General features: G+C 59.9%; 1 protein-coding gene across 1 annotated transcript; it reads left to right on the top strand.

Moving 5' to 3' along the window:
* The first annotated feature begins 5,360 nt into the window (after window positions 1–5,360).
* On the top strand, window positions 5,361–15,626 carry NLRC3 (NLR family CARD domain containing 3). The gene is given in 20 exon segments (XM_041406162.1): window positions 5,361–5,386; window positions 5,822–5,856; window positions 5,859–5,894; window positions 5,897–5,974; window positions 7,037–8,780; window positions 9,355–9,441; window positions 10,115–10,198; window positions 10,457–10,540; window positions 11,014–11,097; window positions 11,204–11,287; window positions 11,719–11,802; window positions 12,548–12,631; window positions 13,044–13,127; window positions 13,229–13,312; window positions 13,552–13,635; window positions 14,261–14,344; window positions 14,453–14,536; window positions 14,731–14,814; window positions 14,987–15,070; window positions 15,526–15,626. Coding segments are annotated over 20 exon segments (3,189 nt in total). The 3' UTR covers window positions 15,617–15,626.
* Window positions 15,627–15,637: the final 11 nt, after the last annotated feature.

The raw sequence follows: 15,637 nt of genomic DNA, 5'->3' as shown, positions 1-15,637 counted from the left end.
GGGACGCGGAGGGGCTGCATCCTCCCGGGCCACGAGGATGCCCTCGCCACTGCCCTGCTCACACAGCCACCTGGGCCAGGGCCAAGGTAGGGGCTTGGAGGGGCTTTGGAGGGGTGTGGGGAGAGGGAGAAGTGTCACTTGGCTCTCCCGAGTGGGGACAAGCCGCTGCAGAGCTGGTGCTGTGATGGCCACGTGAAATGGAGTCCCAGGGCCAAGGTGGCAGGGCTGGGAGCTGATGGGCAGAGGTCCCTGGGATGGCACGGCACGGCACGGCATGGCATGGCCACCAGGCTGGCAGGAGGGGGTGGAGCCCAGAGTGATGGAGACGAGCGTGGCACCCCACAGGGAAGCTGGCACATGTCACAAGTCCTGTCCCCTTGCCTGCTCTGCCTGCCAGGGCACAAAGGCAGCCTCAGCCCAAAGCCTTGTGCAGCAGCTTTCCCCCCCTTAATGCCATCTGCTGAGCTAATTAACTTCCAAACCATCAGAAATAAACTCCAAGATGTACCACCAACAAAAAAGGAGGAGATTAGTGACACACTCACCCGTGGCACGGTGCAAAACTGCACCAAAGAGTGGGGCAGGGCCATGGGGTGTCCCAGGAGCAGGCCAGGGGGCTGGAGCTCAGCCCTGCACCAGGTGGGCACAGAGCCCGGGCACCCTGGGCTGCCTCGGGGCATCAGACTTAATCCTGCTGTTATTTAGGCACCTATGGGCACTGTGCAGCCATAAATATGGAACTGCTGGGGACAGGCTGGCCGCTGTCACCCCTGGGGTCTCACCCTCCCTCAGGGTTTGGCCACCACATGGAAGAGTTATCCAAAGCCAGACAGGCACGGTTGGGATCCAGGGGACACCTCCCACTCGGGATGTTCATGTTGCACAAAAATTTCCTTCTGGAGAACTTGCAGCTGCTCTTTGGGGTGCTCTGCAAGCCCAGAAAGGCTGGCTGGGTACCACATCTGTCAGCAGCCCTGGGGCTGTGGGGGGCACAGGGACGGGCTGGCAGCAGCTCCTGCCCAGTTTTCCTGCTGATATCCTGAGGTCCCTGGGTGGGAAGGGCAGGAGCTGTTTGCTGGAACATCTGCTTTTCAATCAGCTGTTTGCACAGCTGTGGTAAAGCACCCTCGGGGCACGGCCAGCTGAGGAAATGCATCAGCCTTCGTTCTGCAGCTTGTGAGGTGCAGCAGTGCCCTGCAAGGAACCTCCTCTCCAAAATTAGCTTCATTTGTAGCTGTTTGGAATCACCCCTAGACTGATTATTCCTTTTTTTCTAGTGAGATTTGGGATTGGCACTGCTGGCATCCGGCCCAGGGGCCCTTCATGTCCCCTTACCTTGTATTTAACCTCTTCTGTGTCTGGGCCCTCTTATAGGGGTTGGGGCTCAAGGAAACAAAAAACCAAAACTCAAACCTGGAAGAGATTAAATTTTACATAAAATATATTTGATTTGGCAATCAATTTTGCTGGCATTAAATCCAGACCAAAAAATTTAAGTAATACGTAAACTTAGACAACTGAGTTTCTTGCCAGTCTGCAAGCCTCATAACTGAGTAATAATGCCGAAGGTATTTTATTGCATCGTTTAACTAGCAGAAATTAAAGATGTGAAGTCTCTTCCATTCTGCCAAAAGGTGGCAGCCTGCCTCCTGGCTCCGGGATTCCCTCAGCTCAGCGGGAACAGCTGGAGCTGCTGCCCTAGGAAATGTTTTCATTTCCAGCTCGCTGACCTCCGAGGTGGGGTCAGTTCAGGGTGGACACGTGGCAGGAGAAACACCTGAAAGCGCCGCAGGTGAGCGGGGGAAGGAGCCCAGAGCCGAGAGGAGAGGAGCGCAGCCCAGCCCGACCCAGCCCAGCCCGACTCAGCCCAGCCCAGCCCAGCCCAGCCCAGGGCAGCCCGGCTCAGCCCAGCCCGGCCCGGCCCAGTCCAGCCCAGCCCGGCGCGGGGCCGTGCCCGGGCAGGGAGGGCGGCGCTGGCCGGGGCTGAGCTCGGCGCTCCCGGGGCCCGGAGCCCAGCTCGCAGAGCTCTGGGGATCGGCTGCACGGCGAAAGCCCTCGGTGCCGGCACACGGCCGGGGAGAGCCAGGCTGAGGTTTGGTGTGCCTGGGGCATGGAGCGGGCACCTCCCGCCTCCTGCAGCTGCTGCGGGACCATGCCATTTTTAGCTCATGTGAAAAGCTTTTAATCTTATCTAAATACTGTAGATCAGTCCATTTCCCGTGTTTTCCATCTGTGGGTGCCTGCAGCCATCCAGGAGCTCTTGCCCAACCCTTTGGTGCCTGTGTAACCTCAGCCCACCCCCAGCCCGGCAGCAGGTCGGGTCCCCAGGGCTCTGCTGGGAGCTGAAAAGTCCCACTCAAGGTGCCAACCACCCTCTCCCCCCACGCTGCTGCTGAATCTGCCCACGAGCTCTGCAGGGAGACAAAGACAGATTTCCAACACGATGCAGTCCTGGTGCTGCCCCAGGTGCTCAGCAGGTTCCTGAGGCACGGCGTGATGGATCTGTCTGGGGCAGGAGGAAGGTCTGGAGGCAGTAAATAAATGCCTGTTGAATGCAGACAGCTTCCTGCTGTGGCCACCTCAGGAGTGTTCCTCCATCCCAGATTCCCTGAACGCTGCTCTGGTCCTGTTGGACTGCCAGGGGTGACACTGCACGTACATAATTAGATGCTGTACATAATTAGAGGCAGAGATGAGCAGGAGCAGCTCATCCAGGACTGTGTCCTCTGGGCTTGGTGTCAGGGATCCTGGAACAGGCTGGACACAGTGAAACCACAGCAGCTGTGCACCTGGTGGGGACCTGCCAGCACAGTCCCTGTGGCTCCCAGCACTGATGGGTTTGGGCAGGGACACTCAGGTGGGATGTGGGGATAGTGGTTCATAGGGATAGTGGGATTGGAGCTGCTGCAAGAACACATCAGTGTTTTCTAAGCATCCTTAGAGGAAACAATTTTCTCCTGGGCTGGACCTTTGGACTTCACTAAGCAAAAAAAAAAAAAAGTGTTAATGCTAAATTCTTGCCAAGAAAATCCCCATTTCCCTCCCTGGGGTTTGCAGGTGCCATTCCCCGGTTTGGCTGGGCAGCCTCTCACCCTCCAGCCCCTTATCCCAGTTTCCCTGGGGACACTGGCAGGGCAGGCCAGGCACAAACCTGCATCCCTGCTCCTCTGCTGCCAGTGGGACATTGTCCCTGCTGGATCCTGGCCCGGCAAAGCTGCACCCCCAGGATGTGCAGGATGGACACCTCACGGCCAGCAGCCCTGGAATGAGCTGGGTCCCATCCTGGACACACCTGGGTGTCTGCAGGGGTTATGGAGCTCGGCTTTGGCTGTCCCTCACCCTTCAGACAGCTCTTGTGAGAGCTGGTGACTCCCTCCCGCACTCAGGACACGGCCTCCAGCAGCCCCGTGTGCTCCTAGAGCTGCACCTGAAGCTACTGGGACCAGAAAAAAACCACAGCCTCTCCCTGCATTATTCCTTCTGCTGCTTTATTCTCCCGGTGAGATGCCCCTGCTCGAGCTGCTGGTTTTTGAAGGAGCACCAGAGGAAGCATCAAAGCCTGGCTGGTGCTGGAGCAGGTTTCCCCATCAAAGGGCCCCGTTCCAGAGGGAACCCCTGCAGAAAAACCCCTTTCATCCTGTGCAGCAAGGACCAGAGACAGACCTGGGGACTGCAAGGGCTTAATTGAACTTTCCAGGCCAGTTAGAGACAAGAGCACATCAAAGGGTGAACATTTTGCTGTGAATTGCTCACTGAGCTCCTTTAATTGATGATGTCTTCATTGACCAGGCCACTGCCTGGGGGGTGATGAGTAAGAGCTGCTGCTGCTCCCAGCATGGAGAAAAGGGCTTTGCTGTGGGATCACCACCACTGCCCGGGGCTCCTGCACCTCTGGCACCACTGGCACCAGGGCTCAGCCCAGGATTGCACCCTGAAGGGAAAGGCAGTGGGCTCAGGCCCTGCTCCAACAGCACCTCCCAGCCCTGCAAGGGCTCGTCAGGAACCACCGGGGCAGGTGTGGCTGGGCTGGTGCCTTGTCACCTTCTGTCACTTCTCTGCTCTGTGGGACACGCCACTTGTCTCTATGGGAGATCCAGGTCTGTGAGGGACCCAGCCCTGGGGACACTGTCAGGTCCCTCCTGCAGTCCTGTGCTGCTGGTGGGAGGAACAAGCCCAGCATGGACCCCTGGGGGGCAGGAGGAACAGAAGAAGCTCCAGGCACCTTGGCCTTGCACCATGGACCAGAAACTCTGCCAGGTTTTGCTGGTCCAGCTGCATCTGTGCTTTGTCCCTAGAAGAGGTTTGACCAAGGAAAGGAGTGTTACCTGTGGGTGGGGCTGCATCAGAGCCCCACAGTGCCCACATCCCCTCAGGGGTGGGACTGACAATGGCAAGGCAGTCTGTGGGGAGGGACCCCACTGCAGAGCCTCTGATCCATGTTCACATGGATCCAGAACACCCTGGAGGGCACGTGGAAGGGAGGAAAGATACCAGGCCACAGACCTTGATTCACTGTGTGTGCACTGCTCCTGTGATCAGACATCCCCTGGGGCTCAGGAGTCCCCACCTGGACATGGCCAGTGCCTGGAGATGACTTTGGGGCTGGTGGAGAGGCCACAGCACAGTGCAGTGCACGTCTACCATGGAGATATTTCCCTCTCTGCCTCTGCTTGAAGAACAACAGGACTCTGAGCAGATACACTTAAAAATAAACACCAAGCCCTCAGCGTGGTTTGGCAGCAGCTGAGGGGGAGGGAGCAGGTAGCTGCTCCTTCTCTGGGTGATGATTCAGAGCATCCTCAGAGCTCTGCAACAGGATGTGGTGCTGGCCCCACTCAGCAAGCCCTGACAGAGGCTCTGGATGGGGCCAAGGTGGGTTTGAAACCAAAGCAGGCCCTTCATCACTCTGCCTGCTGCCCCACAGCTTCCTTCACAAGACAGAGGAGAATGTGCGAGCAGCTCCCAGCCCTGGTGACAGTGGTGACACTGGGGTGCTCCCCAGGTCAGAGGGCACAGGGGCACTGCCAGGGCACTTCATGCACCTCTGTGCTTGAGGAAGGTCGTGCTGTAAGTGGTGAAGGCACCCAGCGTGTGGCACCCGGGCCAGGCTGGAGGGCCCCGCTGTGCCCCTGCCACTGGAGGGGACTCAGCCAGCAGGGAGCCCCTGGCTCACCCACAGCCAGCACAGCAGCTCAGAGCAGGCTCCTTCCCACACTGCACCTGATGCTTCTCCTCTTCCTCCAGCAGGGACATGGAGAGGGGCTGAGGAGCCCCGGGTGGGGCTGTGAGCTGCCCAGGGGACACGGGGTGGCCCATGGGACACTGCTGCCACCACAGCGCTCCTCACCCAGGGACCACCCATGTCACGGGAGGCCTCTGATGGAAGGTGAGTGGTGCTTGGGCACATCTGCCACCCTGGGGGAGTTCTGGGCTCAGAAATGGGATGAGGTGGGGCACCAAGGTGTGAGCAGATCCAAGGCAGGGCTGCACTGGCATGGGGGGAGGGCTGGCTCTGGAGGGAAATGATCTTGCTCACACTTTTTTCTCTGCCTGGGTTTGGATCCCAGGAGAAAACACCATGTCATGATTGTGTTCTTCAGTCTCTTTGGCTCCAGTTTCATAGCTGCTGCCCTGACCCAGCTGCTCCTAGGGCTTTGGGATGGCACCATCACAAAGAGGGCTTGGGCAGGGCACTCTGGGGGGCTCCAGCTCACCCCTGCTCCCTTCAGAGTCAGAGGCAATTCTGCACTGCTGCCTTTCCTGTCACCCACGTTCCCAGGGCTGGCCCAGGACCCAGCTGTCCCTCTGTCCTGTCCCGCAGGGGTGTGGATGAGCCGGTATGGCAGGCAGCTGGTGAGGCCATCTCCCCGCAGTTCCTGCAGGACATCACCTCCCCCTGCACAGGCTGGAGCTGCTGACGGCCCAGGAGGCTGCCCAGGTGCAGGCAGCGAGCCCCCTGCCCGAGCAGCTGAGGGCTGTGCTGGATGTTCTGGCTGGCAAGGGCAGCCACACCTCCCAGTCCCTGCAGAGCTTCGTGGAGACCTCCAGCTCGCAGCTCCAGCTCCATCCACACTGCTGTCCATGGTGGGCAGCAGGCCAGGGGGGCTGCACTTTTGACCTGGTGCTTGCTGGAGCACCCTGAGGTGTGCACAGGGCTGGGGGTGCTGGCACCTGTGCAATGATGGTGCCATCTCAGGGACTCTGCTGGGGAAGGACACAGCCAGGGGTGACAAGGGCTCTCTGCCAGGTCTGAGGGACCTTCCTGCAGCCCCCTCACTGCTCTCTGCGCACCTCTCTGGGCAGCTGAGGAGTTTTTAATGGCCTCAATGTCCAGATGACAGCAGCCAGTCCCAGCTCCAGGCTGGGAACAGGAAAAGGACATCTGACCCTGACCCCATGCGCTGGTGGCTGCCCCAGGTTTGGGCTCTCTCTGCAACCCTTGCCAGGAGAGCTTTCCCTGGCTTCCCTCCTGGCTGGAAGGCTCCAGCCTTGGCTGGTGTCTGCCCTGAATCTCTCACACCATCATCCCCTGCCTGTCCAGCCTTTACTGGGGGTTTAATTTCACTGTGATGCCTGAGCCAGGTGAGCAGGACAGGTCCTGAGGTGGCCACCAGGTTCAGCCAAGAGTCCAGCTCATCAGAGAGTCTTTGGCAATGAGGCAGGAATGAAGTCAAGGTGGGAAGTCAATGGAGAGGTCAGGATCAGGCCCAGCAAGGGAAACCAGGTTCAGACACAGTCCGGTGGCCACCAGGCAAGGGCAGAGCAATGCACATACAACAGCTCCTACAACACAGCTTTAGCTGAGGCTGAAGGCCCAGGGCTGAGCTTAAATGGGCTCCTGAACTGACTGTGAGGCTGACCAGGGCCCTTTAGGCCTATTGGTGCCCTCTGAGCCCTGCCATCCTTCCCACCAGGACGTGGGGACTCCATGAGATTTCCCTCTGCATGGGCATGGCAGAAAAGTGAAGCAGCTTCTGTCATTTGCCTTCATACTTCCTCCTCTTCCTCCTCAGCCCTGTTTAATTTCTCTGTGCAGAACCCATGGTGCAGAAGCACCTGGAGAGCCTCCAGAGCTCCTGTGGGAATGGCCTGGAGACAGGAGCCCTGCAGCGCCTCACCAACCTGCTGCTGGTGGAAGGCCTGACCGACATCCAGCAGAAGGAGCACGACATCCTGCAGGTTGAGACCACCAAAGGCCTGCCAAGCGTATCCAAGAGCATCCCCCTGGAGAAGCTGTTCCTGCCTCTCTCCAAAGTCAGCATCCCCCCTCGGGTCTCTGTCACCATCGGCGTGGCCGGCATTGGCAAGAGCACGCTGGTGAAGCTGTTTGTCTGCAGCTGGGCAAAGGGGGAGATCAACAGGGACATCCCGTTTGTTCTGCCCCTCACCTTCCGGGAGCTCAACACCTACGAGAAGCTCTCTGCTGAGCGCCTCCTCTGCTCGGCCTGCCCCCACATCACCGAGCCCGGCTGCACCGCGGCCGGGGCTGCCCGCACCCTGCTCATCCTCGACGGCCTGGATGAGTTCAAGACCCCCTTGGATTTTTCCAACGCGGTGGTTTGCACCGATCCCAAAAAGGAGATCCAAGTGGACAACCTGATCACCAACATTATAAGGGGAAACCTGCTGCAGGAGGCCTCTGTGTGGGTCACGTCGCGGCCGGCGGCGGCCGGGCAGATCCCCAGCGGGCTGGTGGACCGCATGACGGAAATCCGAGGGTTTGGGGCTGCAGAGATGAAGGACTTCTTGGACCAGATGTTCCTGGACAACAGAGATCTGTCCAGCCAAGTCCTGCAGCACATCAGTGCTAACAGGTCGCTCCAGGTCCTGTGTACCATTCCCGGGTTTTGCTGGATTTCTGGCTCCTCAATCGCTTATTTCCTGAAACACAGCAGCGATCAATCCCAAGAAGAAACCGTGGTCCCCAGGACCCTGTCAGAAATCTACTCCTATTATTTTAAAATGGCTCTGAGTGGTGACTGGCTGCAAAAGCCGAGAGAAGCCCTCAGGATTGAGCAGGCTGTGAACACCAGCAAGAAGCTGGTGGGCAGCCTGGGCAGGCTGGCCTTCTACGGGCTGCTCCGGAGGAAGCACGTGTTCTACGAGCAGGACATGAAGGCCTACGGCATCGACCTCTCCCTGCTGCACAGCTGCCTCTGCACCCGCCTCCTGCTCAAGGAGGACATGCAGGCCTCCACAGCCTACTACTTCTCCCACTTAACCATCCAGGAGTTCCTGGCAGCTCTTTATTACTACACGGCGGCCAAGCGGGCCATCTTCGACCTCTTCACGGAGAGCGGCGTGTCCTGGCCCAAGCTGGGCTTCCTCAACCACTTCAGGAGCGCCGTTCAGAGGGCGCTGCAGGCCGAGGACAGGCAGCTGGACATCTTCATGCGCTTCCTCTCGGGGCTCCTGTCCCCGCAGGTGAACAGGCTGCTCTCGGGGTGGCTGCTGGTGAAGGACGAGCACGGCGGGTTCAGGAGCCAGGCCATCGGCGTCCTGCAGGGCTGCCTGAGCGCCGAGCACGCCGTCTCCTCGCGCGCCGTCAACGCCATGCGCTGCCTGCACGAGCTGCAGCACACGGACACCGCCAGGGCCGTGGAGGAGGCCATGAGGAGCGGCACCCTGGCCGGGATGCTCACCCCCATGAACTGCTCTGCCCTGGCTTATCTCCTGCAGGTCTCTGACGTCTGCCTGGAGGAGACAAACCTCTCCAACTGCCTCACCTACAATGTCAGTAAGAGCCTGCTCTCCCAGCTCCTCTTCTGCCACAACCTCAGGTGAGTCCTGGTGGGGTTGCACTGGGAGGAGTGAGGAGAGGTGCCAGGCTGTGACTTTGGAATCACAGATTGGTTTGGGTTGGAAGGGAATTTACAGCCCATCAGTCCCACCCCCTGCCATGGGCAGGGCCACCTTCCACCATCCCAGGCTGCTCCAAGCCCCATCCAGCCTGGCCTTGGACACTGCCAGGGATCCAGGGACAGCCACAGCTGCTCTGGGCACCCTGTGCCAGGGCCTCCTCACCCTCACAGGGAAGAATTTAATCCTGAATTCTATTCTACATCTCTCCTCTTTTAGTTTAAACCTGTTCCCTGTTGTAAGTCCCCTCTAAGTATGGGAGGCTGCAATGAGTTCTCTCTCCCCTGTGACTCACAATCCCAGGTCTCAATGGAGACATGGGTTCACCAGATGTTGTCCACCTGCAGAGAGCTGCCCTGGGGGTGGCACTGGGTCACCTCCACTTCTGTCCTTGAGCTTCTCCACCTGGAACAGGCAGATGTTATGGGAGGATCTTCCTTTCTCCACTTTGTTCTCCAAACCCTTGCCCTTGCTCCTTCCTTGCGTCTCCTGCAGGCTGGACAATAACCAGTTTAAGGACGATGTGATGGAGCTGCTGGGCAGTGTGCTGAGTGGGAAGGACTGCCAGATCCAGAGGCTCAGGTAGGACCTGGCCCAGGGTGGATGGGATGTCCTGGGGATGCAACGTGGAGCTGGGGGCGCCGCAAAACCAGGGTGAGGATCCCCCAGGAATGTGTCTCCCACTGGCTCCCCAGGGTGCCTAATGACAAGGACAGTCCCACACGATCCCCTGCACCCGAGCACAGTGACCTTACCCCAAGGTTGTCTTGCCCAGTCTTCCTGGAACTGCTGCCTCCTCACTGTTCCTGAAAAATGTCAGTAAATCCATGGGTTATCCTAACAAACCACTTCCCAAGGTCACAGCAGATCGCTGGACACTCGAGGCTCTGCAGGGAGCACCTGCTGCAGGGAGGGGACAGGCTCCTGACCCCTGTGCAGGGAGGTGCCTCATCCCAGACAGATGGGTTCCCACTTTCCCCACTCCTCCTCTTCCTCCTGCACAGAGTTCCCCATGCTGCCATCTGAGCTCCTTTATGGGACACAAATGAATTCTATGTCAAGCAACGGTGTCCTTGCAGTCCCTCCCTGGTGTCCACCCCAGGAGAACATCCATCACTTTGGTTGTATCATGAACCAAATGCTCCCCATGACTCTTCTCTGCTCACCCATCCCAGCTGTGTCCTGGGACATGCCAGGGTCTGTGCCAGTCTCTTTCTCCTCTGGAAAAATACCCAATTTTCCTTTTTCTGGGCAGCTTGGCAGAAAACCAGATCAGCAACAAGGGAGCCAGAGCTCTGGCCAGGTCGCTGCTGGTGAACAGGAGCCTGATGGTGCTGGAGTAAGTGTTTGTGTGTGTCCCCCTTGCCCAGCTCCTGTGGTGCTCACATTCCCACTGGGAACCATTCCCTGTCCACGGCGGGGCTGGATCCCACCCAGCCTCACCTGGCTGGGGAGGGTCTCCAGCCCCTAAAGCCACCACCACGAGCTGCTGGCCTGAAGTCCCACCTCAGCAGTGCCATGTGAGGCATCTGGCTTGAACTGGGCCTGTGCCAGTCTGGCTTTGCTAACCTTGGCTTTCCTGCCTGTCCCGCCCCAGCCTGCGGAGCAACTCCATCGGCCCCACCGGAGCCAAGGCCCTGGCTGATGCCCTGAAAAAAAACCAAATCCTGCTCTCCCTGAAGTAAGTATCAGCCTCTGGAGCATCTCCTGAGCAGATCCCCAGGGCAGGCCCCCTTCCAGCCCTCTTCTGTCCCACTGGGGTTTTCCCAAGCTCCAAGGGGCAGTGCATGGGGACAGCCTGGGAATACATGACTGGAACTGGCACAGACCCAGGGACTGGGGCAGCCCTGGACCAGGAATTCGGGATTTTCCTGCCTTTTGGGGCAGTGAAGGGAGAGGCTGGGGCTGTGGTCCAGGTCGAGGTGCTTTCTGTGCATGGGAGCTCCCAGGTGCTGTTGGGTGGAAGAAGGAATATCCCATGGGAGAGGAGGGAAGGAGACTCCTGCTCAGGGATGCTTGGGGGCCAGACACCTTTCTCAAGGCAGGGACAAGGGCAAGTGGCCCAGGGCAGGTGGCCACTGCCCTGCAGCCCTGCACAGCCCCTGGCCTTGCTGTGGGACCATCCATGCCTGGCTTCCCTCCTGTGTCCCACAGCCTCCAGCACAACTCCATCAAGGAGGACGGGGCAGCCTTCCTGGCCGAGGCCCTGCTGACCAACCACAGGCTGGAGACCCTGCAGTGAGTGACCCAGACGTGGTGTCCCCCCCTCCGGCCCCCCAGCAGGGTGGGTGCCACCGATGGTGACGTGGCACTGCCATTCCAGGTGCCTTCCTGACTTTTGCAGCCTGCAGAAGAATGCCATCGGAGCCCAGGGCGCCCGGAAAATCGCGGAGGCGCTGAAGCAGAACTGCAGCCTGAGAGAGCTGATGTGAGCACGCCACGAGGTGGAGGGGTGGCAGTGCCAGCGCCACATCTCCTGGGATCTGTGGGCAGGAGCGGCAGGGAAGGGGCAGGCCCGTGTGCCGGCAGAGGGACCCTGCTGGCTCTGCCCAGAGCGCTTGGTGCACACGGAGAGCAGGGCCCTCGAGCAGCCCCGTGGGGATGCTCTCTGCGCCTCCAGGGATGCAGGGAGCCACATGAAGAAAGGAGAAGCTCTCTCCCCTCTGGCAGAGGGAAGCGGCAGGGCTCCAGGCCCTGAGGAAACATTAAAAGCTATTCCAGCTCAAAGCAGCCATGAGAACAGAGGTGTACGTGGGTGGGAATGAGGTGGCAGCGAGTTCGTGCTCGTGGCTGCAGCAGGAAGGGCCTGGGGGAGGAGAATCCCTTGCTGGCAGTTCCAAGCTTCCTCTTCTGTCTCAGACTCTCAAGCAACTCCGTGGGAGACAACGGCTCCATTGCCCTGGCTGAAGCTCTGAGGGTGAACCACAGCCTGCAAAGCCTTGAGTAAGTTTCCCCTCCATGCCTGGAGTCCAACAGAGCCCAGCCTCCTCCTTGCAGCAAAATCTGCCACCCCTCAAGCCCTCAGCCCCTCCCCATGTCTGTCCCACTCCACATTCCCGGGGTGTGCAGGCTGGAACACAATGTGGCAGCTCCAGCAGCAGCCAGGCTGGGCTGACAAGGGACACTGACAGAATTAATCCTAAAACCCAGTGATGACTTTTTATTCTGGCTTGGAGGAAATCATTAGCTTTGGGTGTTCTCTCTCCCAAAAGTGATGGGAATTGGCTGCAGAGGGAGATAATGGGATGGGGCCTGGCAGAGTCAGGCTGGAATGGTGCCACCTTCACTCCCCATGGAACAGCCCTGGAGAGGATGGCTGATGGCTCCTGCTGATGAGTGGCTATGCCCTGGTTCTATCCCTGTGACAAGGATCCCAGACCCATGGGAGCCACATGCCCAGCTGAGCCAGCAGCCATGGTGACAGACAGATGGGGACAAGGCTGCCCCAAAGTGCTGGCAGACCCTGTTCCCTCTGCTTGCTGGGGCTGGTGCTGCTGTGGTCAGCAGGAATGGCTGATCCCACCCTGGATGCTCCCAGGGCTGGTCCTTCTGCCTTGGCTCCCCATTCCCCGTGGCTGGGAGATGCCCTTTTCTCGGTGAAATGGGCACTTTCCACCCAGACATGACCCTGCAGCCCAGCTGTGATGCCAGCACTGGCCCATCCTCACGTCTTCCCCGTTTGTCTCAGTCTCCAGAGCAACTCCATCAGCAGCGCAGGGGTCACGGCGCTGACAGCAGCTCTCTGCTCCAACAAGGGACTCCTCAGCCTCAAGTGAGTGACAGTCCCTGCAGCCACCCTGGCCAAAAGCTGTGCTGGGATCTGGGAGCTTTTCTGCAGCCTGGGCTTGTGCCTGTTGTTTCCAGCTGTGAGATGCTGAAAGCAGCTTTGATCCCTCCTCCAGCTGTGAGGAACTTCTCTCTGTGTTTATCTTTTTCCCTTTGGGATAATATTCATTCAGCCACATCTTGGAATGACAGGATGGCAGCAGGGATGGGAGGCTGGCAAAAAGCCCTGTTGGGCCCACAGGAAACACAGGGAATGGAGCTGCAGGAGCTGATGGGGGTGGTCTCACACAAACTGCTCTACTCAGGCCCAGCCCCAGAGCAGGAGGGGAAGGGGGCTGGGGGAGCAGCTGACCCAGCCCTGCCTTGGCTGCTCTCCCCAGCCCCGTGTCTTTCCCCAGCCTCCGGGAGAACTCCATCAGCAAGGAAGGGGGCCCTGCCATCGCCCGTGCCCTGCGCAGCAACAGCACCCTCAGGAAGCTGGAGTAAGTCCCATGGGCCCCAGGAGGGCACCCAGACCACCCTGTGCTGCCCCTGGAGCTGTCCTCAGCCTTTCCCATGTGACTCGAGTCCTCTGTCCCTGCAGCCTGGCGGCCAACCTGCTGCACGACGACGGGGGCAAGGCCATCGCCTTGGCCATGGCAGAGAACCGGGCACTCAGGTCCCTGCAGTGAGTGTCCCTGGGCCTGCCTGCCTTGGAGGCCCTTGCTTGGGCATGGGCAGGGACACTGCTCCTGGGCTGGGACAGTGGCACCCCGGGCCACCCGCCAAGGGAGGTGTGCTGTGACATCCTGGATGCACCCACGGGGTCTTGCACATCCCTGGATGGGTGTGGATGGGTGTGGAGCTGGCTGGATTGGGGCATGCTCACAGCCCAAGGCTCCACCTCTCATTTTCTGCTGTTTGCAGCTTGCAGTGGAACTTCATCCAGGCCAGAGCAGCCACGGCCCTGGCACAAGCACTGCAGTCCAACAGCAGCCTGGCCAGCCTCGAGTAAGTGGGGACACAGGTGGATGGGTCCTGGGCCCTCCTGGTAGGGCCCTTAAAGCCCATCCCACCCCCTGCCATGGGCTGGGACACCTTCCACTGTCCCAGGCTGCTCCAAGCTCTGTCTACCCTGGCCTTGGACACTGCCAGGGATCCAGGGACAGCCACAGCTTCTCTGGGCAGCCTGTGCCAGGGCCTCCCCACCTCATTCTTCCCAATATCCCATCCATCCCTGTCCTCTTGCAGTGGGAAGCCATTCCCTGTTTCCTGTGCTGCAAACCCTTGTGCCTGGTGGTTTCCACAAGTGCTCTGAGATGCTGAAAGCAGCTTTGGTCTCTCTTCCAGCTTTGAGGAACTTCTCTCTGTGTTTATCTTTTTCGCTTTGGGACAATATTCATTCAGCCACATCTCTGCAAACCCTTGTCCTAAGTCCCTCTCCTGGAGCTCTCCTGGAGTCCCTTTAGGCCCTGCAAATCTGCTGTGTCCCCACTGTGTGTCCCTGGGTGGGGATGCTCTAAATGCCTTGTGGCCCAGGAGCTCTCCCAAGCCATTTGGGAATGCTGAGCCCTGTGCTGGCCCTGTCCCTGCCCTGGTTGCCAGGCCACGGGCACACACAGCCCTTCTGTCACAGCCTGCAGGAGAACGCCATCGGAGACGAGGGAATGGCCGCGCTCTCCGCTGCACTGAAGGTCAACACCACCCTGGCAGATCTCCAGTGAGTATCCAGGCTGCAGCAGGGCCCTGGTGTCACAGCCCAATTACCCTAATTAACACCCCGTGGCCACCTCAGGACTAGTGCTGAAGGGTCCCCGTTCCCTTGCAGCCTGCAAGTGGCTTCAGTTGGTGCAGCCGGTGCCCAAGCCCTGGCAGGAGCCTTGATGGTCAACAAGAGCCTGCAGATCCTGGAGTAAGTGCTCCATGGGGCCACCAAGGGCCCACGGCTGTGCCACTGTCCCTGGGGCGTCTGAGAGCCTGGCCCTTGGCCCAGCACTGCTCCTGCCCTTGCATGGCGATCTCCCAGAGCTGTCCCCGGCCTCTCTGGGTGCGGTCACTTCTCCCCCTCCTCCCGTTTGTCCTTCCTCACTGCTCCCTTGTTTGCAGCCTGCGGGGAAACTCCCTGGGCCCGGCGGGGGCCAAGGCCGTGGCCAACGCGCTCAAGGTCAACCGCAGCCTCCGCTGGCTCAAGTGAGTACCGCACCCCAGGAACAGCCTGGGCAGACATTCCCTTCGGGAACAGCGGGGGGACGGCCAAGCCAGGGCTCTCGGAAGGGCAGACCCCGAGCTGGTGGCACAGTGCACGCACTCCCTCCTGGTGGCCACGCGTGCCGCTGCTGTCTGACCCTCCTGCCTCCCGCAGCCTGCAGGAAAACTCCCTGGGCATGGACGGAGCCATCTGCATCGCCACGGCCCTGAAGGGCAACCACGGCCTCGCCTATGTCAAGTGAGTGGCTGCTGCAGTGGGTGGGAAAGGCAGGGATGGGGGAGACCATGGGAACCATCCAGGGACCTTCCGACTGCCAGCACACTGCCACTCTGGCTGCCCCACAGGGCAGGGCCATCCGTGCTCCTTCCACATGACAGCCACCACCCCACACAGCTCCAGACCCCTCAGCTCCCCTCCAGGGATGCCTCTGGGCCACACAACCACCTCAAAAGACAAATACTCTCCAAAACCAGGGGAGAGGTGGCTCAGCCCCCGCAGCTGTCCAGGGCTGTCTCCAGCTCTTCCTTGGCTGCCTCAGGGCTCTCAAACCAGAGTGCCCTTGAGCAGGGTCCTGCACGGAGAGGGGCAGGCACAGGTGCTGCGGGATGCTGCTGCAAAGCTGGGCAGCATCTCCTGTCCCCAGCAAGGTCCTGCTCTGCCTCGTGCCCCAGCCTGGGCTCTCTCCCCCCCAGCCTGCAGGGGAACCGCATCGGGCAGTCGGGAGCCAGGATGATCTCGGACGCCATCCGGAGCAACGCGCCCGACTGCGTCGTGGACGTGTGAGGAGCCCTGGCCACAGCGAGG

The sequence above is a fragment of the Onychostruthus taczanowskii genome, unplaced genomic scaffold, assembly GCF_017590055.1.
Source record: "Onychostruthus taczanowskii isolate IOZ18803 unplaced genomic scaffold, ASM1759005v1 scaffold10, whole genome shotgun sequence".
Classification (NCBI taxonomy): Eukaryota; Metazoa; Chordata; class Aves; order Passeriformes; family Passeridae; genus Onychostruthus; species Onychostruthus taczanowskii.
Note: the sequence above shows the minus strand (reverse complement) of the source record. Positions and strands in the feature narration are given on the sequence as shown.